Source organism: Penicillium psychrofluorescens (genome assembly GCF_964197705.1).
Source record: "Penicillium psychrofluorescens genome assembly, chromosome: 1".
NCBI classification, from domain to species: Eukaryota; Fungi; Ascomycota; class Eurotiomycetes; order Eurotiales; family Aspergillaceae; genus Penicillium; species Penicillium psychrofluorescens.
The window spans coordinates 4,163,197-4,184,999 of NC_133439.1; the positions used below are offsets into that span (position 1 = coordinate 4,163,197).

At 52.7% G+C, this 21,803-nt stretch overlaps 10 protein-coding genes across 10 annotated transcripts; 7 read left to right on the plus strand and 3 right to left on the minus strand.

Annotated features, from left to right (window-relative positions):
* Nucleotides 1-1,339: 1,339 nt before the first annotated feature.
* PFLUO_LOCUS1550 (uncharacterized protein) lies at nucleotides 1,340-2,233 on the plus strand (the record flags this gene model as incomplete). Its single annotated transcript, XM_073778602.1, has 1 exon — nucleotides 1,340-2,233. The coding sequence occupies one exon, from the start codon at nucleotides 1,340-1,342 to the stop codon at nucleotides 2,231-2,233; it is 894 nt and encodes a 297-aa protein (XP_073635640.1).
* Nucleotides 2,234-4,598: 2,365 nt separating this feature from the next.
* PFLUO_LOCUS1551 (uncharacterized protein) lies at nucleotides 4,599-6,252 on the plus strand (the record flags this gene model as incomplete). The annotated part of the gene is made up of 5 exons (XM_073778603.1): nucleotides 4,599-4,637; nucleotides 4,684-5,472; nucleotides 5,519-5,827; nucleotides 5,880-6,046; nucleotides 6,096-6,252. The coding sequence occupies 5 exons, from the start codon at nucleotides 4,599-4,601 to the stop codon at nucleotides 6,250-6,252; spliced, it is 1,461 nt and encodes a 486-aa protein (XP_073635641.1).
* A 480-nt stretch (nucleotides 6,253-6,732) lies between these two features.
* Nucleotides 6,733-8,555, plus strand: PFLUO_LOCUS1552 (uncharacterized protein; the record flags this gene model as incomplete). The annotated part of the gene is made up of 3 exons (XM_073778604.1): nucleotides 6,733-7,105; nucleotides 7,156-7,454; nucleotides 7,503-8,555. 3 exons carry the CDS (start codon nucleotides 6,733-6,735, stop codon nucleotides 8,553-8,555), a joined length of 1,725 nt encoding a protein of 574 aa, XP_073635642.1.
* Nucleotides 8,556-8,965: 410 nt separating this feature from the next.
* On the plus strand, nucleotides 8,966-9,588 carry PFLUO_LOCUS1553 (uncharacterized protein; the record flags this gene model as incomplete). The annotated part of the gene is made up of 3 exons (XM_073778605.1): nucleotides 8,966-9,146; nucleotides 9,275-9,504; nucleotides 9,559-9,588. The coding sequence occupies 3 exons, from the start codon at nucleotides 8,966-8,968 to the stop codon at nucleotides 9,586-9,588; spliced, it is 441 nt and encodes a 146-aa protein (XP_073635643.1).
* A 410-nt stretch (nucleotides 9,589-9,998) lies between these two features.
* Nucleotides 9,999-10,947, minus strand: PFLUO_LOCUS1554 (Protein component of the small (40S) ribosomal subunit; the record flags this gene model as incomplete). The annotated part of the gene is made up of 4 exons (XM_073778606.1): nucleotides 9,999-10,290; nucleotides 10,354-10,414; nucleotides 10,468-10,531; nucleotides 10,918-10,947. The coding sequence occupies 4 exons, from the start codon at nucleotides 10,945-10,947 to the stop codon at nucleotides 9,999-10,001; spliced, it is 447 nt and encodes a 148-aa protein (XP_073635644.1).
* A 323-nt stretch (nucleotides 10,948-11,270) lies between these two features.
* Nucleotides 11,271-13,498, minus strand: PFLUO_LOCUS1555 (uncharacterized protein; the record flags this gene model as incomplete). Its single annotated transcript, XM_073778607.1, has 2 exons — nucleotides 11,271-13,024; nucleotides 13,075-13,498. The coding sequence occupies 2 exons, from the start codon at nucleotides 13,496-13,498 to the stop codon at nucleotides 11,271-11,273; spliced, it is 2,178 nt and encodes a 725-aa protein (XP_073635645.1).
* A 279-nt stretch (nucleotides 13,499-13,777) lies between these two features.
* On the minus strand, nucleotides 13,778-15,645 carry PFLUO_LOCUS1556 (uncharacterized protein; the record flags this gene model as incomplete). Its single annotated transcript, XM_073778608.1, has 2 exons — nucleotides 13,778-15,445; nucleotides 15,493-15,645. The coding sequence occupies 2 exons, from the start codon at nucleotides 15,643-15,645 to the stop codon at nucleotides 13,778-13,780; spliced, it is 1,821 nt and encodes a 606-aa protein (XP_073635646.1).
* Nucleotides 15,646-16,175: 530 nt separating this feature from the next.
* On the plus strand, nucleotides 16,176-16,816 carry PFLUO_LOCUS1557 (uncharacterized protein; the record flags this gene model as incomplete). Its single annotated transcript, XM_073778609.1, has 2 exons — nucleotides 16,176-16,236; nucleotides 16,302-16,816. The coding sequence occupies 2 exons, from the start codon at nucleotides 16,176-16,178 to the stop codon at nucleotides 16,814-16,816; spliced, it is 576 nt and encodes a 191-aa protein (XP_073635647.1).
* Nucleotides 16,817-17,251: 435 nt separating this feature from the next.
* PFLUO_LOCUS1558 (uncharacterized protein) lies at nucleotides 17,252-17,677 on the plus strand (the record flags this gene model as incomplete). Its single annotated transcript, XM_073778610.1, has 1 exon — nucleotides 17,252-17,677. The coding sequence occupies one exon, from the start codon at nucleotides 17,252-17,254 to the stop codon at nucleotides 17,675-17,677; it is 426 nt and encodes a 141-aa protein (XP_073635648.1).
* A 1,461-nt stretch (nucleotides 17,678-19,138) lies between these two features.
* PFLUO_LOCUS1559 (uncharacterized protein) lies at nucleotides 19,139-21,538 on the plus strand (the record flags this gene model as incomplete). Its single annotated transcript, XM_073778612.1, has 2 exons — nucleotides 19,139-19,542; nucleotides 19,603-21,538. The coding sequence occupies 2 exons, from the start codon at nucleotides 19,139-19,141 to the stop codon at nucleotides 21,536-21,538; spliced, it is 2,340 nt and encodes a 779-aa protein (XP_073635649.1).
* Between the last annotated feature and the right edge of the window lie 265 nt (nucleotides 21,539-21,803).

Sequence of the window (21,803 nt, forward strand, 5' to 3'; positions counted from 1 at the left end):
AGCTGTTTCCTCCGAGTCACCAGTACAATCGTCTGACCCGTTGTCTCCAAGTGAATTAGCTGAAAGACTAGGCGAAGTTCTCGACAAAATACACACACGAGCTCCAAAAGCTCGCATTTTTCTTGTCGAATACCTCGCTGTCCTAGGACCTGATACACGGCCTAGTCAGGATATTGCCTTCAATCAAGAGAGACTAGAACATCATCGCCAAGTCGCATCTGCACTACAAAACGCCTATGTCGTCGCAGCGGAAAGTAGGGGTGACTGGTGTGAGAGGGTACCGGTCCACGAACTCAGCCTGGGGCACGCACTTGGCAGCAAAGAACCCTGGGTTGGAGGCTTTGATCTTTCAACGGTGGTTCGACGCGGACCCATCCTTCACCCGAATCTCGATGGAATGAGGGCAATAGCAGATCTTCTAATTTCAAGGGCTCAAAAGGAGGTATCATAGATTGTCTGTTGACTACTCATATATATCCCTGGTCTTGACGGCTCGGATCAAATCAACCTCTGGGCTAGGATGACGCCCTGTACCTACAACAAAGGTAGAATTATCTGGAATCAAAACAAAACACACAATTCCGGCTATCGGGATATTAGCAATCTCTATTTTCCCCACATTGTTAAATCTGGGGGCAAAGAAATTGTCGCCTAGTTCATTGGGTCAATCGCGGATGTCGGAGACCGACTCCCGAATATGGGGGGAGGGGGGGTGTTGCGCTGATCGCGTTACTTAGATTGAACCCATAGGGTAAAGATAGCCAATTCTAGCGAAAGCAGAGCCGTACTAGTTTGTTCTTTTGGGACATTAATTATTGATTATTGTGTATAAAGATCATATCCTTGGGGCAAGCATATAATGTGTAGATATAACAGTCTAACCTAAAGCGATTAGCGCATTACGGGACCGGCAGTTCTCTTGGCCAGTTGGGGTACCTTGATCCATTAAGCCCCTGCTTGAATGTCGAGACGAATATGGATTCAGCTGCCCCAGGTCGTCGATCGCATAGAAAATCAAAGGCAGGATGCTTGCAATGTAAAAGGAGGAAGGTGAAGGTAAGCTCGCCCATATCTCTGCCTCCTGCCTAGATTATTCACGCCTGTGTCCCATTCCCAGTGTGATGAACGCAAACCTCTCTGTCGCAACTGTACAGTACACGGCGTAGACTGCTCTTTCGAGGAATTATCGAATGACAGCCAAGGCCACCAACCTGCTGGATCAGAACAAAGACCAGAGACGACCAGCCCTCGAGGATACATCCCAAGTCTCAATTTAGGTCAATTAGGTCCATTTCCAGCAGAATTTGCTATCTTTGATCTTGAACTGTTGCACCACTATATGTCCTCAACCTGCTACACACTATCTCGAGTCCCCGCCGTGCAGTCTGTTTGGCACGAACACGCTCCTCGAATTGGATTCTCCACGCCTTTTGTGTTACATGCGCTGCTAGCCATTTCCGCGCTTCATCTTGGGCGCTGCGAGCCCCATCGGCGTGCTGCCTGCTTCACTCGGGCACAATGGCACCATGATATCGCTATTCGCAGTGTGGTGCCGGCTGTTCCCGCTCTTGCATCCGAGAACAGTGTCGCACTTTTCCTATTTTCGTCCCTCACATGTATCTTCTCCTGTGCGTGCAACCACGACGAGGAAAGCTTTTTGACTTTGTTTGAAGGGGGTCGCCTATGCGATTGGGTTCGCCTATTTCGCGGAACGAAAACTATTATTGATTCCAGCAGCGAGGACTTCCGCACAGGAAAGCTCGCACCCATCTTTCTAAATGGCTCCTATTCGGCAGCTGTGCGCCGTGGGTCACAAGCCATGGACCTAGGCCAGATGTATGTTTGGGAATTAAAGAAAATGATCAGCAAAGAATGCTCTCACAACGACCAAATACTGCGGACTTATCAAGAGACCCTAGACAACGTGGGCCGGACGCTGGGAGTGGTTCTGAAACTGGGTGAGGGACGAGGCCTTGAAACAGCAGACGTTTTTGCATGGCTGCTTGAAGTATCGGATGATTATCTGGACCTGTTGCGGACATGGGATCCGGTCGCCCTTATCATATTTTCCTATTTCTGCGTGGCCCTCCGCCAGATTGAATGGATGTGGTGGATGGAAGGACTCAGTGGGCGACTTATGAAGCAGATAACCTCTGTTCTTGATAAGAAATATTGCAGCTGGCTGAGGTGGCCGCAAGAGCAAATTGGCTGGGAGACTCTTGGATCTCGTTGACAATAACTTTGTTCCAAAAAATCGCTAAATAGATATCTTACTATGATTCCGAAGTTTTTCTCCAAAAAGCTGGAACAGAATCGGAATTGGCGCAATTCCAAGAGCGATGAATGCCAATAAACTGTTCCCCCATCCCAAGCCAATTGCATTGTATAGTTTCAACCCACACAGAGGCAGGAGACCTCCCATTAGACTGCGCAGAACGGTACACGCTGCAATTGCGCTGGCAGCGTGAGCAGTAAATGCGTCGACCAAATAAGTCTGGACACACATAAGTATAATAATCATGCCGTATCCAGTGACGGCATTTCCAATCTCAGGGACAATCCAGTGGACGTGTTTATCTGCCGACCATCCGTAGATAAAAAGCCCAATGGGGACGGCCAGAGCACCAGGAAATGTCATGTAAAATGGGAGCCGATCCTCTGGTTGGAGTTTTTCCTGTCGCTGGATCTTTATTTTGATCCTGCGATCGCTAAGGTAAGCACTGTATGCTAGGCCCAAGAGCATACCAACGCCGCTTCCCAAAAATGAGAGGCCACTTGCTCCAGCGGAGAACCCATATTGGCCCTCGAAAACTTCGGTGAAGGTTGTGAAAAGGATGTAAAGAAGACCGTAAAGAACTCCGATATAAATGGACAACGAGGCCACGATGGGTGAGAGCAGCAACATTTTGGTTGGCCGTACCAGGCTTCTCAAAAAGAGTTCTTTGGGCGAAGCGCCAGAGCTCAAGCGAGACTTGTAGGAATCGTTCCCCGTTGTTTTTCGCAGTCGTGCCGCCTTTCGTTCCAGGAGGACTGGGACATACGTTTCCGGGACTGCAAAGAAGAAAACGATAGACGCAGCGCCACCCTGTGGGGAAAAGTCAGAATCGGTTTCGTAATCCATGAAGGGGCTTTTATACCGCTATTGAAAGCACCCAAAACACCCATCTCCAATTCGTTGCCTCGACTAAAAACCCACCAGCAACGGGGCCAATGATGGGACCAAAAAGCGGCCCTAATGACCACAAGGCCATTGCTTTGCCTCGGCTCTGTGGTGGTATAAGATCTGCGATCGTGCCACTCCCCAAAGTCGTGGGTGTCACACCGGCGAAACCACAAAGGAATCGGAAGACAATCAGTGACGCCAGATTTGGAGCAACGGCGCTAGCGATGTTGAAGATCAGAAACAGGACGTTGCAGGTATTGTAGACGATCGATCGACCATAATGCTCGCTTAGTGGTGCAACAACCAGAGGCCCAAATGCAAATCCCAGGATATAGATCGAGACTATAAAGGTCGCAAGGAGAACAGAGTTGATCCCAAAGTCAGCCATGACCTGCGGGACACCAGGAGCGAACATTGAAGATGCAAGAGGACTATCCTGGTTAGTATAAATCGAAACCTTGTTTCGATGGTACGTACGTCAGAAAGGTAATGAAGGAGACGATCGCAACAATGGTCCATTTGCGCGCGGTGCTCCAATTCATCGGATTGGCAGGGTCTTGATCGGGAGGGTCATCCCAGAATACCTCGAAGTCATTCCTTTCATCCTTGCTCCCTATGTCCTCTTCCTTGGTTTCCTTCACCCCGTCTGTAGTTCCTTGGCCGCTACTTTCGGGGGGAGATGGGTCTGCAGAGGCTCTCGGCGACATTGCTCCGCATGCGTTATAACGATGGACGAGTGTGGTTGTGTTTTGTTGCACATCGAGAACATGGCAAAACTATTATATTTAGCATGTATTTCTGCTAATCGCTTTCACGGGAATGAATATTTCCGATTCATTTTATGAATCGGTAGATTCACAGGAGAAGACTCGGCATTTGATCGCTGAGCGGGCTCGTATTCGGAATATAGTGATTCTCATTGGTTGTTTATTTCCGTTCAGTGGCATCAATGTGGGTCTGTCGAACACTTGTGCTTCACAAAGATCAAGAGCCAGAGGGTCAAAATCTGCAACGCGCTTCCAAAAAAAGAGTTGGTAGTTTGAAATTGTGAAATACTGCTCCAGGTTCTTTTTCTTTCATTTCGCTGCTTAATCGAGCTTCCCAATGTTCAGTAACGTAGAATAGAAATGATCTACATCGTGTTCGGGTTCGGATTCGGCGTTCAACGAATCGGACGGAGACTATCTGTGACGACATAATGGAAGAGATCCTATTTGTATGAACCCAGTCCCAATATTGATACTTCATTTATTCAAGATGATATATTGATTTTCACGTGGTTCTGATCAACTCCAGGATATCGTATTGACACTGAGACCCTGAGCATATAGACTGCAAATTGCCCCAGCCCTGCCCTCACAAAGAACGGGGTTATTGTCCTCAGAAAACCCCGCTTTTACAACAAATTGAGAAGATGCTTTTCGAAAATACAGCTATGGATGTGAAGTCCGGAGCGGCCATTTGCATTTTCATAGTGAGTTAAGATACTTTCGGATAACATCTTCGCTAACGAAAAACAGGCCGTTTCGTACCTCATCACCAAAGCCATTTATAATGTCTTTTTCCATCCACTCAGCCGCTTCCCAGGTCCAATATCCCACGCCCTGAGCCGTCTCCCCTATTGCGTGCGAGCGGTCAGAGGAACACTCCCATTTGATATGCTGGAGTTCCACAATCGCTACGGTAACATTGTCCGGATTGCGCCAGATGAACTTGCTTTCTCCCACCCTGATGCATGGAAGGATATCATGGGACACAAAAAGGGCGAGCCAGAAATGGAAAAAGCGCGATGGTTCTACCAGCCACTTGAAGACGAGCCACTTCATATCGTCAATGAGGCGAGAGAGCAACATGGGCAGCTGCGGCGGCAAATGGCCCATGGGTTTTCGGAGAAGGCGATGAGGGACCAGGAACCTCTGATGCGGAAATATGTTGATCTCCTGGTTGAAAAATTGCGCGGATTTTGCAACGAAGGGAAACCGGTTGTTCTCTCAGATTGGTACAACTACACCACGTTCGACATTATTGGAGATTTGGCGTTTGGAGAGCCCTTCGGCTGCTTGGCAGGGTCAAATTATGATGAATGGATCGCAGGCATCTTCCAAGCTGGACGAGTGGGCACTATACTACAGAGTCTATCATTTTATCCATGGGTCAAACACGCATTGTTGTCACTGGTTCCCCAATCAGTTCAAGAGGGTCGCAAGCGACACAAGGAACGCACCTCCGCAAAAATGGCTCGACGAATGGAGAACAGCGAAGGACGGCCCGACCTGATTGAGGGGCTGTTAAGGAAGAAAGCGGAATTGGTAAGTAAGAATGTTCTTGGCTCGGAGCTGTATCTAACAGCTCCAGAATCTGGGCGTCAAAAACCTAGTTGCAAATGCGGAAATTCTCATCATCGGAGGCTCTGAAACTACTGCGTCGTTATTGAGCGGAGTGACATATTTCCTGCTTGAGAATCCTGATATCTACAAAAAATTGGCTCAAGAAGTTCGCTCAACATTTCAAAGTCAAGACGATATCAATTTGATTTCTGTGACTAAATTGCCTTACATGTTGGCTTGTCTTGACGAGGCACTTCGCATGTTTCCACCCGTTGCGAATGGTCTTCCTCGTGTCTGCCGTGGAGCGGTGATCTCAGGGCAATACATCCCAGAGAATGTCAGTTTACCTGAGAGTATCATCTACACCTCTGCTGATCACCAATATATAGACTTATGTCTCGATTCATCACTGGGCGCTCTATCGCCGGCAGGAGTACTTTACCGAGCCCAACACATATCACCCGGAGCGTTTTCTGGGAGATGCTAAGTTCGAAAATGACCGTCGAGAAGTCTTGCAGCCATTCCATGTTGGCCCGAGAAATTGCCTCGGAAGGAAGTAAGTATACGGTTTTGTTGGGTCGAATTAATCGCTGACTTTTTTTTAGTCTTGCATACAGTGAGATGCGTCTTATTCTTGCTCGAGTAGTCTTCAATTTCGATATGAAGATCTCGGACGACTGTCATGATTGGATTAAGCAAAGGAATTTCCTTATGTGGCAGAAGGGGCCATTGAAAGTCCATTTGACACCGGCGTCGAGATAGTCCTCATGAGGGAATACCCGTCTTAGTTTTTCATTATTTATCATTAAATTCCAAAGCTCTCAAGTACAGTTACTCTAGACTAGATCTATACAATCACTCAGTGTAGGGCGTGGCAGCCCACGTGATCTCCGCTTCCGATCCGAATCATTGGCTTCCGACAGGCATAAACGGAACGTCGCGGGGCTCTTAGTTCTGGAGCTCTTTGACGTTAGTGCAAGCGCCCGCATCCGCAGCGGCTAAAAGCATCCAACCGACGCGCACCCGACGGTCAACTTGGAATCTAGCCGAATCTGAGACGACACTTCATATTTATTGTCACCCGCGATTCCCATTTCTTGACTTTCTATATTCGCCACCCTCCAATACTACGATCCAAAACCTTGGCATTTAATTGCGGAGCATCGCCTATCCGTTCCACCTCACACTAGGTACAAGGAAACAAATCCACCCATTGATCGGCCCCAGAAGGAACAACCAAACATGGCCAGTAACGGCACTATATATTCACCCGTCCTCGAGACGAGCAGGATCTTCTCCGATCTCTGCGAGCAGTCGGAGCGTCTGAATCTGCCTGCCGAAGTGTTGGCGAACAAAGATCGGGTCTCGTTTTCCACCAGCCACAACGAGATCTACTACCCGATTCCTTTCAAAGAGACCGAGACGCTCGCCGCGCTGAAGGGAATCGAGGGCTCTGTAGCTGCTGCAATCGCAGATCTACGCTTTGGCTGCAATGCGAAACCTCGCGGCGTCCAGGTTAGCCTGGAGGGCGCCACCGCGTTCGGATGCCAGGCCTACATGGCCAAGGTGGATGGATTGTCTAAATTGGACCCTAATGTGAAGTCCAAGTTGAAGAGTAAGCTCTTCTTCATTATCGGTTACTGTTGTTTCTAATGTATCTCTCAGATACGGATCTGCTAGAGGCCCAGTCGATCAGCTATCGTCGCATGTCGGCGAATCTGTACAAGACCAAGAACCCGAACGAATTCTTCCATATTCATGGATCACTCGAGGCATCCACAACGCTTAATATGATCGGTCTGGAGGGCCACCGGCCAGATCTGACTGATTATGAAGAGATCATTAAGGTGATTGAGGGTCAAGTGCAGAAGTATTCCGCTGCCGAGCTGGAGCAGATGAACAAGGAACGGCGGCAGGCAGGCGTGACGGCGTACAAGCACGAGGACTTTATCAAGACCCCTCATGTAAGATGTCCCCGCTGCGTTTCATGCTCAGACTCCTAACCTCACCAGGGAAAACTCAATGTGCAAGAACCTCCATGGACAGTCACTCAGCTGCAGGGCAATCTGCCCCCGACTCCCTTCCCAGCCCGCCGCAATGGGAGCAAGAAGATCCTGGAGGGCGTCAAAGTCTTGGAACTGTGCCGAATCATCGCCGGCCCAACTGTTACACGCATTCTGGGCGAATACGGCGCCGATGTCTTGAAGATCACCAGCCCGAACTTATCCGACGTGCCTTTCTTCCAAGTTGATGGAAATATGGGCAAGCATGCAGCCGATCTCGACCTGAAGACCGAGGCGGGACGACGGGAATTCGAGAAGCTACTGGCAGACGTCGATGTCATTGTCGACGGGTATCGTCCTGGCGCGCTGGAGAAGTTGGGCTATGGCGCGCAGGCGATGGCGGCATTGGCCGAGAAGCGCGGCAAGGGCATTGTGTACGTCAACGAGAACTGTTTCGGATATGAAGGCGAGTGGGCCGGACGGGCTGGATGGCAGCAGATTGCCGACTGCGTCACTGGGATTGCCTGGGCACAGGGCCAGTTCATGGGTCTTTCCACGCCCATTGTGCCTCCATTTCCCATCTCCGACTACGGAACAGGCTGCATGGGCGCCATCGCCGCGCTCTCGGGTCTATACCACCGCGCCAAGACCGGTGGTTCTTATCACGGCAAGGCATCGCTGATGCACTACGATCTGCTGCTGTTTGCAGTTGGTCAGTACCCTGCTGAAGTGCAGAAGGAACTTCTTGCCGCACAGCCGCCTGAGTTCTTCAAGCTCCGCCACTGCGATAGCGTCGACCGTATCTCGTCGACCGTCCTGAAGGCGATGCAGACCCGTTTCCCGCATCTGTACACACCTGCCGGCGAGATTGTGGGAGGTCGCCAGCCGCTGACGGAGCGGTGGTTCTCCCGTGCGTATAATGCAGATGTGGAAGTTGTGCGGCCGATTGCTGCTGTGGAGGGGGTGGAGAATCGGTTCGTGCGCGCGAGCCGCCCGAATGGCACAGATCAACCGGTGTGGGAGGATTTCCAGAAGGATGAAGAGGATGTGAAGAAGTGCTAGAGTAGCTGGTTTTTATTATAGCATTTAAATGGATTGCATCTTCGTTTGTCTTTGAATCATTGTTTTACATCAGACGGCCCGAGGATGATGACAATCTTTTAGTATCTGCAATCGTCGGACAACAGTAGATCAAGTACAATCCAAGTTAAACAGCTATCGGATGCGTACTCGCTAGACACTAAACCCATCTCCTAGTTAACTAATAGCCTAGGCACAAGTTAGAGACCATGTACTAACCTAACCTCAGCCACCGATAAGATCGGAAGTGTTCCCCCCATCATCGGGCCGAACCCCGAACATCCCCCTCATGATGAAATACTCCAACGATCTCTCTCTCCTAACTGTACATCTACACCTGTTCTTCTCGCATTGAGCACTCTAGATTGGAAACAAGTTCTACCTCCGTGAAGATGTCATACCAAATCGCCTACGACACGACCCTAGCGCCGCCCCGCGCGGCAGCCATCGTCTCCTTCATGGAGGACTTCTACCGCACGAGCGACACGGAGTCCCTGCACGAGAAATACGTGGCTAGCTTTACGGAGGATGCGACGCTGATTATGGGGTCGAAAGAGGCCAAGGGAAAGAATGGTAAGTGTTGTGCTCGTTACTCAATTCCACCACCCACCACCCACCACCCACCGCATACATGCATTATACGTTCCCGTCGTCCACTTCAAGGATAATTAATGCTGATGAGACAATATTGAACTAAATAGAAATCCTCCCTCTCCGCCACGGCCTCTGGACACATGTTGCCTCGCGTCACCATACCGCCGAGCGCATCTTCTTCGGCGGCCCGAATGAGATCATGCTCTATGGCAGGGTGAAGTATATGCTCAAGGCGGATGCATCGAAGGAGGTAGTTATCCCCTGGGCTGGGAGGGTGGTGTTTGCACCCGAGAAGGAAGGGGAGGGTGTGAAGATGCAGTTTTATCAGGTTTACTTGGTTCGTATTCACTCCTGAGTCTGGGATGACATTGGTGATGGCTAACCGATGTAGGATCCTTCGGCCCAAGCGGGGAAGAAATAGTGAGAGACTCGGTAGCAAATGTATATACAATCGAAGTCAAGCAGAAGATAAAATAGCAAGCTTGGAGAATCTACATCTACGCAGACGATGGACTTTTTTAAAACGTGTTGAGACATGGCTCTTTATTTCCAGGAGACCGCGAGAGAAAACAGGAACGAGACGCCGTAGGGTTTAGGTCGGGTCCAGAAGAGGTGAGGGAGAAAAAAAGAAGTGGTGTATGCAGGGAAGAAATCCCCCCGATTTGGGAGAAAGTGTTGTTGGATATCAGTCTCGGCCTCTTCGTTCGCTCATGCTTCTCTCCAAGTTCGCGTCCTCATGCAACAAAGAGCTCCATCTTCCTCTCGTAGCTCGCCTCCCATCATTTCATAAAAATTTTGGAAATTCTTTTATTGTCCGACTGAGAAAAAAGTTTACTCGGAGTCCGACTCCTCCTCGTCCACGGTGGTCTTGGCGATCCGGTCCAAATCCCGCTGGCCGCTCTGGGTGATGCGGCGGCCACCCTTGTCCTCATCGGTCTCAAGGACACCGATCTTCTCGAGGGCCTGGAAGGCCTTGCGGTCGACCGAGCCGGAGGCGTCGACGTGGTGGGAGGGGCGGGAGCCGCGGTTCTTGGTTGAGCCGTGAACCTTGCGGAGGCGGCCAACACCGACGGTCTTGCGCATGTAGACATGGCGGGCGACAGCGGCGGCACGAACGTAGAACCTGGGAAGGCGTTAGGATATAATGTAATAAGGGAAGCGAAATATGTGTGTGGGGGGGTCGTACCAGTCAGCGTCCTGGGGAGGGAGCTCGTTCGAGGCGGAGGTCTTGACGGTGTCAACCCAGCCTGTGGTTCTGTTAGTTTTTGTGTATTGAGCAGGTAGAAGGAATAGACCGTACCGGGAATGGGGAGCTTGCCCTGGCGCTTCAGGAAAGCAGAGTAAGCAGCAATGAACTTCTGCGCCTATATTGAGAAATAAAATGTCAGCACCCTGATCGAAGAGCAAGTGTGCGTTCGCCGAATAGAAATATGTCGAATTCGTTTCTGAGAGCATCGTCCATGTCGAGTTGCGGGCATCGAGTTTTCCAGCTGGTTTTCCACACACACAAATTGAATGTGTGCACCACCATCATCACTTCCAGTCAAAACCACGACGACCGCAATTCCTGTCCCACAAGCGACGCCATATCTCTCGATTTTTTCTGCTCGCTCAATCCATGCTGTGTCACAACCAGTCGAGCCAGAACCGAGTGTCGTCTCGAAAATGAATGATGCTCCCAGAAACGAACACCGACCAGATCTCTCACACGCAGCGAATACGATCGAAATCAAGGCAGGGGAACACGTACGTCCACATCGCGAACGGTGACACCACCCATTTTGGCGACTTGTCGAGGGAATGAGATGAAGGATAGGGTGAGTTGTCGGTGGGCGTGGCAGGGTCGAAGGGGTCGAAAGAGGCCGAAAATTCGGGACGGCAAAGATGTGTGTGTCGCTTAGCCTGTTTGGGTTAGTCATACCCTAATCAGGCACCAAGGCATCACTTTCACCTAGTGGACCCATGGGCAGGAAGTATAGAAAGAAAATCATTAATTCATGCATTATCGTCATATTAAGAATAATAACAGTCCTGTTCCCGAAAAAATGCACCTCTTGTCCGCCCAGTCCTCTTCTTCCGTGAAACGCCACCAAAAAGAGAAAATTACAGAGTCGGGGCCCGCTTCAGCCCAACGCAGTACCGCACGAACAGCGTATCTATGAAATGTCCATGTCGGATCCCCGGCGGCCGGCGCGCATTGAATTCGTCAATCGCATCCTGCACTCCATACCCCAGCCGCTCAATCAGATAGCACACGATCAGGAACCCGGTACGGTTGTAGCCGTAGTGACAGTGGACGCCGACCAGGAGACGAGGACCGCCGCGCTCGGCTTTCTCGTCAATTTCCTTTCGGAGACGATCGACTAATGCAATAAAATCGCGAGTCTCGTCCGGCGTGGGAGGGATCTTTGACACGGTCGGATGCTTGAAGTACAGGATCCCACCTTTCTCCATCTGTGCCGGGTTGTAGACGGGGCTTTCGTGGCTGATGTCAATGACGGCGTAGATGCCGTCGTGGTACTTTTGCGAAAAGTCCACGGGGTTGTGCGTTTCGTCGACCTCGCGCAGCATTTTCATTGCGGCGAACGTGTTGGCAATCGGTTCTGAGACGGGCGCAACTTTCTGCCACTTGGCTAGGTTCTTAACGTCCCATTTCCCCGAGGTATTCATGTACTGCAGCTGCCACCCCAATCCCAGGCGCTTGTCGATGTGGTGAGAGAGAAAGTCCTGGATGATACCCGCCAAGGTGCGGTACGTCGCCCGATCATAGATAAGAGCATGGGATGCAGGGGCGGGCAGGATGGCCGACTTGACCAAGCGTTTGGGCTTCTTTTGGTCAAGTTGCTTCTCGCCATCAACCACCTCGACGCCAAACTCTTCTTCATTGGCAAGACGGTTGAAAGGAGTGGTGGGCGTCTGATCATGCACGCGTGAAGCATCGGGGACAATACTGCTATCAGTAGTGTCGATAGCGGTATGACTCGAACTATCTCCAAAAAACTGCAGCAGCTTCAGCACTTCAGCGGGCTTGGTGACTGCATCTGCTTCACCGGCGACCAGCAAAATCGGCATGTGGATGCCAGCCCACACTCTCTCGCCAGGAATGCCCCCGGTTGCTGGACTGTTCTCATCCGTGTAGGTCGGAAGGGTGCCCCATGCCATCCGGCGCCAAACGGGCGTCTGGCTTTGCTTGTTGAACCGAACTTGAAGATCGCGGGTCTCGGCGTCGGCATCGCTTCCGACCATTCTCATCACGCTGGTGCTCTTGATGCCACCGCGTCGGTCCCAGTAGCGCCATAGATCAAAGATAGGGCTAGGGACGTAGAGTAGTCGACGAAAGGCGGCACTTTCTTCGGCAGATGGGGGAGCTGCGCGGGGGCAGACAGCAATAAGACCCTGGATATGATCCTTCAGTTGCGATCCAATCGATGAGGTCGATGAGGCTAAGACAGCAGCCAGAGAGCAGCCCAAGCTGTGTCCAACCAGAATAACGCCCTGGCCAGCGGCTCGGTCCCGGTGCTGGTCAATAGCTTCGGCCAACAGCTCGGCCAGTGCCTCAACCGAGTATGCTTTCCAATCGGTGGGCGCAAACTTCGAGAGTCCGCACCCCGGCAGATCAATCCCGAAGCACGACCCGACATTGGAGAGACTCGTGAGAAGATGGTGGAACTGCGCTAGAGACCCACCCAGGCCGTGTACAAACACAAGCAATGGAACTGGAGACGGGTTGGTTGGGAGCCGCTCAAGTTGTGGGTGTGGACAATAGAACGTGCGAATGGCCGGGTAGGTAGCAACGGAGGTGGTGTAAGAGGCGTAGGAGGTGAACTTTCTCAGAAGACCAGGATCCGTTTTGAAAGCTGTGATCCAAGTTAGCCATGTTATGGTCACACAGTACAGATCCACATACCATCAGAGGTTTGCTCCTGAGGCTCAGACGGCCAGTCGTGAGACAGGTCGTTGCTATGGCGCAAGGATCCATTGCTATCGGACTCTTCGTCTTCATAGTCATCATCCGAGGAGGTCGAAGAATTGATCGAGCTCTTGTGCACAGTCGACTGCTTGAGCTGTGCCTTCTTCTCCGACGAGCGCGCGCGGCGCAGCAGGGACGACAAAAAGCCACACCCAGCCATGGCGACTGCGACTGTAGTCAAGAACACTATCTGGCGCCAGTATTCATTGCGGTAGAGGTCGCGGAGGTAGGAAAAAGGGACGAAGGAGCTGATTGATGCGCGAAGAGAGTTCCAGAACTGCAGAGCAGGGCTTGATCTAGTTGAGGACTGGGAGGTCAGAGAGTCAAAGAGGACCGAGAGGGAGTCGGCGGAGGGATTCATGGCTATTGAAATATTGGGACGCAGGTAGCAGCCCCAAGGTGAAGCGGTCTAGACAGACTCCCCACACTCGGGCGCACCTGGTCTTGTCGGGGGTTGCCAATGAGAGCTGTTCGATCAGAAACGTTGAAGCAGTGAAGAACTGCGAATCACAAGAAAGAAGCGTAAAGCGTGGAAGGACGGGGATGAGTCAGCATTCTACAACCGGTTGCTCCAGCAGAACTATAGAGGAAGAAATCGAGATGCAGAGATACGTATTATTCTTGATTGATTCTCTAAATACTAGAAAAGATCCGTCATTGCGCCATGCGACGCATCGCCCACCAATCGTGCGTATTTAGCCAGGACACCCCGGGTGACGGTCGGCGCCGGCGCCTTCCACTGGCGCAGCCGCTCCTGGAGCTCCGCCTCGGGCACATCCATCGAGATCTCATTCTTCTCGGCGTCGATCGTAATCATGTCTCCATCCTGCACTACAGCAAGAGGGCCTCCAGTCGCAGCTTCGGGCACAATGTGCCCAACAATGAACCCGTGACTGGCCCCGGAGTAGCGACCATCGGTGATGAGCGCCACGTTGGTCAGCTTGGCGCCCATGAGCGCAGCGCTGGCTTTGAGTTGTTCTGGCATGCCCGGGCCTCCCCTGGGCCCCTCATAGCGCACGACAATAACCAGATTCTCACCGCGTGGGATGCGCCCCTCGTCCAGGGCCTCGTTGAGCCCGGTTTCCTTGTCGAAGACGCGGGCCTTGCCGGTAAAGCGCAGGCCTTCCTTGCCGGTGATTTTGGCAACCGCTCCACCGGGGGCAAGGTTGCCACGCAAGATTTGAATATGACCAGTTGATTTGATAGGGTTGTCCAATGGGCGGATCAGAGACTGCTCCTGCGGCAGCGAAGGGAAGGACGCCACGTTCTCAGCCAGGGTCTTGCCCGTGATGGTGGGGATGTCACCGTCCAGCAAGCCCGCCGCAATAAGCAGCTTCTGGACGGACGGAATGCCTCCGACCTCGTACAGGTCGGCCATGTAGTACTTGCCGCTGGGGGCCAAGTTGGCGATAAACGGGATCTTATTGCTGACTCGCTGGAAATCATCGAGCGTCAGATCCACGTCCGCCGTGCGTGCCATGGCCAGGAAGTGCAGGACGCCATTGGTGCTGCCGCCCAGCGCCATCGTCATCACCAGTGCGTTCTCAAACGACCGCTTGGTCAGCAGGTCGCGCGGCCGGATGTTCTTCTCCATGCAGACCTTGATGGCCTCGGCCGCTCGCACGCACTCGCGCATCTTCGAGGGTGAGGCAGCAGGCGTTGACGACGAGCCCGGCAGGGACAGGCCCATCGACTCAATGGCCGTGGCCATGGTGTTTGCCGTGAACATACCACCGCAGGCACCCGCGCCGGGGCAAGCATGTTTCTCCAGATCATCCATGATCTCATCCTGGGTCTTGCTAGTGTCACCGCCATCATCCGGCTGGCGCAGGGTGTTGTACGAGTAGGCGCCTGCAGCTTCAAAGCAGGTGGAGATGTTGATGGGCTTGCGCAGGAACTCCGAGTAGCCGATCTGGATGGTACCGCCGTAGATCATGATCGAGGGGCGGTTGTGGCGCGCCATGCCCATGATGACGCCGGGCATATTCTTGTCGCATCCCGGGATAGCAATGCATGCATCATGGCACTGCGCGCAGGTCACCGTCTCGACGCTGTCGGCAATGATCTCCCGGGTCTGCAGCGAGAAGCGCATTCCTTCGCTGCCCATGGTGATGGCGTCGGACACGCCAATGGTGTTGTATTGCCAGCCGATCATCCCCTGTTCGCCGACAGACTTCTTGACAGTCTTCGCCAGATCCATCAAGTGCATGTTGCACGGATTGCCCTCCCACCAGACCGAGGCGATTCCAACGTGCGGGCTGGTCGCCATGGCCTGCTTGTCTGGAACGCCAGCTGCGAATAGCATTGCCTGTACCCGTTAGACTCCTGCTCAATTGGGTTGCGCTTCATACTTACTCGTGCGCCCGGGAAGTCATGACCTCGGGTGGTGGTGGACGAATACCGGTTGAGTGCGAGCGAGCCATCGGGGTGTCTTGCGTCGGCGGGCAAACTGGGAAAATCGATATACTTGGCCTCGCCGGGCTTGGGCGCTGGCTGGGAGGGGACCATGGTGGTGTGTATAGAGGGTGAGGGAGAGAGAGAGAGAGAGAGAGAGAGTAGATAGTTCGTAGGTGGTTGTACTCGCCGTAAAGTCCGAGGTGGGCCCCGCTATTGGCCCGGTCCAGTCAGTGGCGCGGCATTAGAGATCGGAGGTTAGCGTGTCATGGCAAGAGCAAGTAAATATTAAACTGCATGGTAGGGTATTGATTGCGAATTGCAAGGAGTACAGTAGAGAGATGATTCGATCCTAGTTATGGGTGGAAGTGCGGGATTTGCGTATGCACTAGTAAAATCTACCAGGTAGTCTGATTCGACAATGATGAGAACGATGGTATTCAGGCTATTTGTCATATCTATATAGAGGCAGGCAAGCCGAAAACCTTCGCCATCCAAAGGCTTCATGCCAGCCGTACACGCCGCATTCTAGGCGTCCCCTGGGACGCCTAACTGACAGTATCAATGTAAGCATCCTCCCCCCCTTCTCCTCTACTTCTCAATCTCTCCAGAACATCACCACCAACTCACTCATCTCCAGCATCATGTCTACCGATATCAGAGTTGCGCAAGCCTTCGGCACTATCGGGTGCGCCCTCGCAGCCGGTATTGTTCCCTCCCATCAAACGATACATCTTCCACAAGCTACTTAGCTAACGCTCACCCACCAGGTGGCATCTCCACGCTGTCCTGGATCGGCCTCCCAACACTCACCCTCTCAGCCCGGTCCTCATCCGACGCTTCCACTCCCGGAACACCCATCTCCCACCTCACGCACCAATGGCTCTTCCTCTTCAGCCGCGGCCACGACACATTCCCTACCCTCGCCGCCGCGTCCTCCCTCGCAAACGGCTACCTCGCCTGGACCCTGCGCGACGCGGGCGCGTCGCCCATGTATGGATTCACTTGGACGACGTGCTACGCGACAGCTATCGTGGTGACGATGAGCATCGTCCCCTGGACGGTGGTGATGATCACCAACTCGAATGCGATGTTGACGGCGCATGCGACGCGCGATGATAAGGGGTCTGCGAAGGGGCTGAGTACGCAGGAGAAGGCGCAGCGCGCGAAAGATGATGCCGAGGTGCCGGGAGTGTTGAGGTACTGGACTGCGTTGAATCTGGCGAGGTCGGTGTTTCCGTTGATTGGCGCTGTCATTGGGTTTACGGCGGCGGTGTCGATGTAGGTCTGTGGTGTTTGTTAGTCATATTTAATCACGGGTAATTTGTAGTCTCGTCTGAGAATGGAAACGTAGATTGTTGTTTTATAGACCCCGTCCATGGCTTTCAAGCTCGAAGGATGATGGTGGATCAGCGATCGGAACTGTCCCGAAGTATATCGTTGTCAATGATGCCATAGTTATTCAGCCAACATACAGCATGGCGCATGAATTCTTAAGGAACATCACTGTCTATGAAGATCTAGAATAGTCTACTTAGTCCGAATTCGAGCCAGAATGTATGACTGGTTGGTTGGATCTTATCAGATCCACCGTCATGCATGGGGACTCATTTACTGTTTTGAGAAACGGTTTCCACATCCCATTGTCGCCCCGAACTATACACCTATAGAAAGCAATGAACCACCATTGATTTTGATACATCTCACTCAACCATCCAAAATGCAAACCTCTAAATCTTCTCCTACCAATCCAGTGGTCTTACCCGCAAGCTACACCTCCCAGACCCCCCACGAATCCTTCCCGGACACCTCCAACGGCAATCTCACCTGGCACACACTCATCTCCGCCCCCCAAACATCCACCCAAGACCTAAGCGCGGGAATAGCCGTCTGCCTACCGGCCACCGGCCATCTCTGCGCACATCGCCACGTGCAGGCGGAGCTCTACCATATCCTGCACGGCGTCGGACAAGTCACCATCGACGGAACGGTGTACCCGGTCTCCGCTGGGAGTACCGTCTACATCCCTCCGGATGCAGAGCATGCTGTTGTGAACACGGGATCAGAGGATTTGAGATGGTTCTATGTGTTTCCGACGAGTGCTTTTGGGGACGTGGTGTATCGGTTCTCTGAGGAGAGGGCCTAACTGTGAATTCTAAGAATAGGTTGCAATACCATACCTAGCCTAAGCCAAGGGCGAGCTAGTCTTATTGCATCATATCATCCTTTGAAACACCTTGTCGTCTTCTCGAAGGCAAGCAATGCCGTTGCATGTTCCAGAGGCTTGAATAACTAACGACCCGGCAGAGGGCACATTGTAAGGTCCAATGCGCATCAGTGGACCACAAGAATTCCAAATGTGCAATCAACGCAGCGCCATTCTCCACGCCCGGACCAGATCTCAGGGCACAATTGGGCCCCCCGTCACACAAAAATGGGGCACGGTTGTCCCCACTCGATCGTGTTTCAGTTGTCTCTTGCACTGTTTATCTGATATTGGATCTCCATGCTGTGGATAAACGAGGATGGCGCCCATATTGAGGGCATTTTACCCGCTTTGGCCCCTTTCTCCGAGATTCTGCCCGGGGCTAGGCACGGCCAGTAATATTAAATCCATGAGCACGGGTGTGGCTCCTCACCCACCAGCTAATATCACTACTACTGTACATAACTACAGCAACGGCGGGTAGTAGACTGCACGTACGGCTCGGCCGCTCCGTCCCGGGACATGGCATGCGGCGCAGCGAGCACAGAACCTTCGGTGGCCCAGATAGCGCCCTTGGCAGCGCAGGGTCCCTTGAGCCGGCACTTGCTGTTTCCCTTTTTGAGGCGCCCATGTCTCACGGCTTGGACCTGCTCGTATCGTTCGAATTATTGTTTAGACGTTGTATATATAGCACCTAGGGTTGTGGTAGAGCTCTATACATATACCGTGTACATACCTACTACGTAGAAGAAAATGCAACGATAGACATCCATCCCTTGGGGCGAAGACTGACCTCTGAAACGCATGCCTCAGGTGTTGCAGTAGGAAAAAAGAGAAAAACACAAAAAGGGGCATGACCCACCTAGTCCATCACACTTGTCCCGAATGGGGTTAATGCTCTCCGCTCACGAACCGTCCTGGACAACCATCCTTTCGAGTTCGTGATGGGTGGTCACTAGAACGCAATGATTGTTCTAGCTGGGTCAAGTGATTTCTAGTTTGCTCGTCCCATATCCAATCCTATGTCACCGACTGTTACTCGACAAAACTAAGTGGTAATTCGGGGAAAAAAAAGAGAAGACTACCCCTGAACTAAGGGCAGACTAGCACGAGCGGAGCGGAGCCAGAAGAACATCAACTCATTCCTTTTGTGGGGGCAGATCGACTGTCTCCCCCTAAACAAGCGCTTGGCCCTAAACTGTTTCCGATGGTGTCTGCGCACGCCCGCCAAGCCATCTTGACCTTCTTGACTTCTTCAGGCCTGGCACTTGCTCTCTCTCTATCTCTCTCTTTTCTCTGTTTCTGTACATTCTTCAGTGTCAACAAACCCCCCCCACACACACGCCACACCCATCCCTTGCTCCTCTCGTCGCCTCCCATGCTGGGCGACCGCAAGCCACGATGAGTGTTGTCGCCAGTAGACCCGAGAGCGCTGCTGTGCCCTACACCACCATCCCCTCGTCGCATTGCAACGAATTCCCGGTGACCATCCACCCTATTCAAACGCGCACCTCTTCCATATCCTCCTACAGGACCAACTACACCACCTCGACTGCGCCAACTGTCTACTCGCCCACCTCACCCACTTCCTCATACCGCCAGTTCGACTCCGTGGGATCCTTGCCCAAATTGGTCGAGCCCTTCCAAAGACGCCTCCCGCAGGATGTCTACGATGTGATTCTCGTTCACCTCGAGTACTTGCACAAGGGACCGCACCAGACGGGTTGCACGACATGTTTTCAACGCGACGTGCATGCCTTGTCCTTGACCTCTCGATCATGGGAGAAGGCCGTGAGAGGGAAGCTGTGAGTACTATGATTGACTGGATGGCAAAGCCAGTACTAATGAAATGATAGATATAACAGCATTCACATTGTTGGAAACGATTCCCCCGCCCAATTGAAGAAGTACCGTCTCAAGCGGGGCAGTCGACTGAAGCTGTTGAGACGGACTTTGCGCGAGCGCAAATTGTTGGCCAATCTTGTGCAAGAGCTTCGCGTTCCTCAGATGGATCTGCTGTTCACTACCACCAAACACAGCGCCCAATGGCAAGAGTATCGGGATATTGTTGCATCGGTGGTTATGGTCTGCCCGAACCTCGAACGCTTACTCGGCCTGTCCATCCCGTACCACCATGAATTCGACCGCTTGACCCATGCCTTGTCGACCCGCAAGAAACTCAAGGAGCACACATGGATCCTGGGCGAGGCGGCTGAGGTTTCTGAAGTGTCTCCCCGGAGTACCTCCTGCCCAGGAAGCTTGGGCCCATCGCAGATGTTTGAATTCTTGGACTACCATGCCTCGTGGTCGAATCTGGAAACCCTCGCTCTCTACAGCCTGAACGAAAGCAATGCTTTAGAGCCTAGCATTTTCTTGCGCATGTTCGCTCTCTTGCCATCACTCCGCAATCTGTGCATCTCCTCTTTTGACGAGGAGGCTTTTGGTGATAGCGCGCTGTTATGTTTGCCCCCGTTGGAGTCGTTGCGGTTGGAGAACCTGCCCGGGGTCACCGATGCCGGTCTCTCGCAGTACACATCACGACCGGAATCCCGCTCGCTCAAGACCTTCGTTCTGGTCGAGCAGGACATTCAATCACTGTTGGTCGTCTCAAAAATCCTGTCTTCACTCCGACAACTCGAACGACTCAAGATAGTCCAAACTGGACAGTGCCCTGTCATGCCCAGCGAAGGCATGATTTTCCAGCCCATCTTTGCCTCGTCGAGTCTGAAATATCTTCACTGGGACGTCGCTTGCCCAGACCCCCACGCAGCACTCACCCAACTCGAAACCCTCCCTTTCCAAAAACCTACCAAACACTCCGATACCCCCAACTCTCACCTCGCCCAGAGTATCCTGTCGGGCGGATTCCCTCACCTCGAAACCCTTCGCGCCCCTTCTGACGTGGAGCCTCCGGGAGTGCTCCAGGCAGTCTGTCGGCCCATCACAAAGGGACAAGCGCTCCTTCGACCAGACCGGTATAGTCTCCCCCGCAGCTCTCACGGCTCTGTCAGTACTCGGCCGCTTGCGCTGCCCGCTGGAAACAACTTGACCTCTGCCCGAATTCGCGCCCAGACCTTTATCGACATGGCTGTCAAGGACACAGAATCCGGCATGCAGGTCGTCATTCAAGATTACTCAGATGACTACATGCCCGACAGCGCCACTCCGGCTTCGTTTGATGAAGATCCAGAGCCTGAGCTGGATGAGTATGGCATCTGGGCTGCCAGCGAGCGGTTCAAACACCAACTCCGCGAAAAAGACGCCGACACTCCTGCGACAGTCTATGCGTTCCACATGCCGGCATTCATGGGACGTGTGGGCGTCGTAGACCCTGCGACGGGGGCATCGATTCCCAAATTTCTCCTTCGCCCAGATATCCAGGGTCAGGAATCAGACGGCGGCTTGACCGGGTGGAAGCAAATACTGGCATCAAACCAGTCTCTCACGTATGCAGCGGGCGTCGGCGTCGATTGCTTCGGCCTCCACCGCAGCAATACCAACCCGCCCGCCGAAGAACCGCTGTCGCCGGCTTCCAGCCCACCCTCGCGGTTTGGATGGGGGAGCATCGGTCGATCCAACACCGTCGTCCGGCCAAACACCATTGGTCGGTCAAATACTAGTCCGGCCTTGCCTTCGACGCCAGCCACATCCACAAGCCTCAACTCTGTTGCTGCGTTGCCCTGGGAGAAGGATACCTGCACGGGTTCCTGGAATCACAAGATGGGCCGCGACTGGTGGTTCCACATGGAGCGGGATCGGCCTGGGAATTCGGATCTCATCGACACCAAGCAACTTTTCTAACCCTGTCTCTCCCTTCTTTTTCTTCTCTCTCTCCTTCTCTCTCTCTCTCCTTCTTTTTTGTTACTCGATACTCCGCCATATACCCCGCATGTTGGTCGACCCGGTTTGGTTCTGTTTCTATCCCTGCCTTGTACATTCCCACACGACATTATTTACTCATATCATGGAGATGACCCCAACAGTCTTCTCCAGTGCACATATCGTGGTGACTACCATTTGTTCCTTGTATCAATTGCTTTTTGGTGTGGATTTCTGGCTCTGGTGG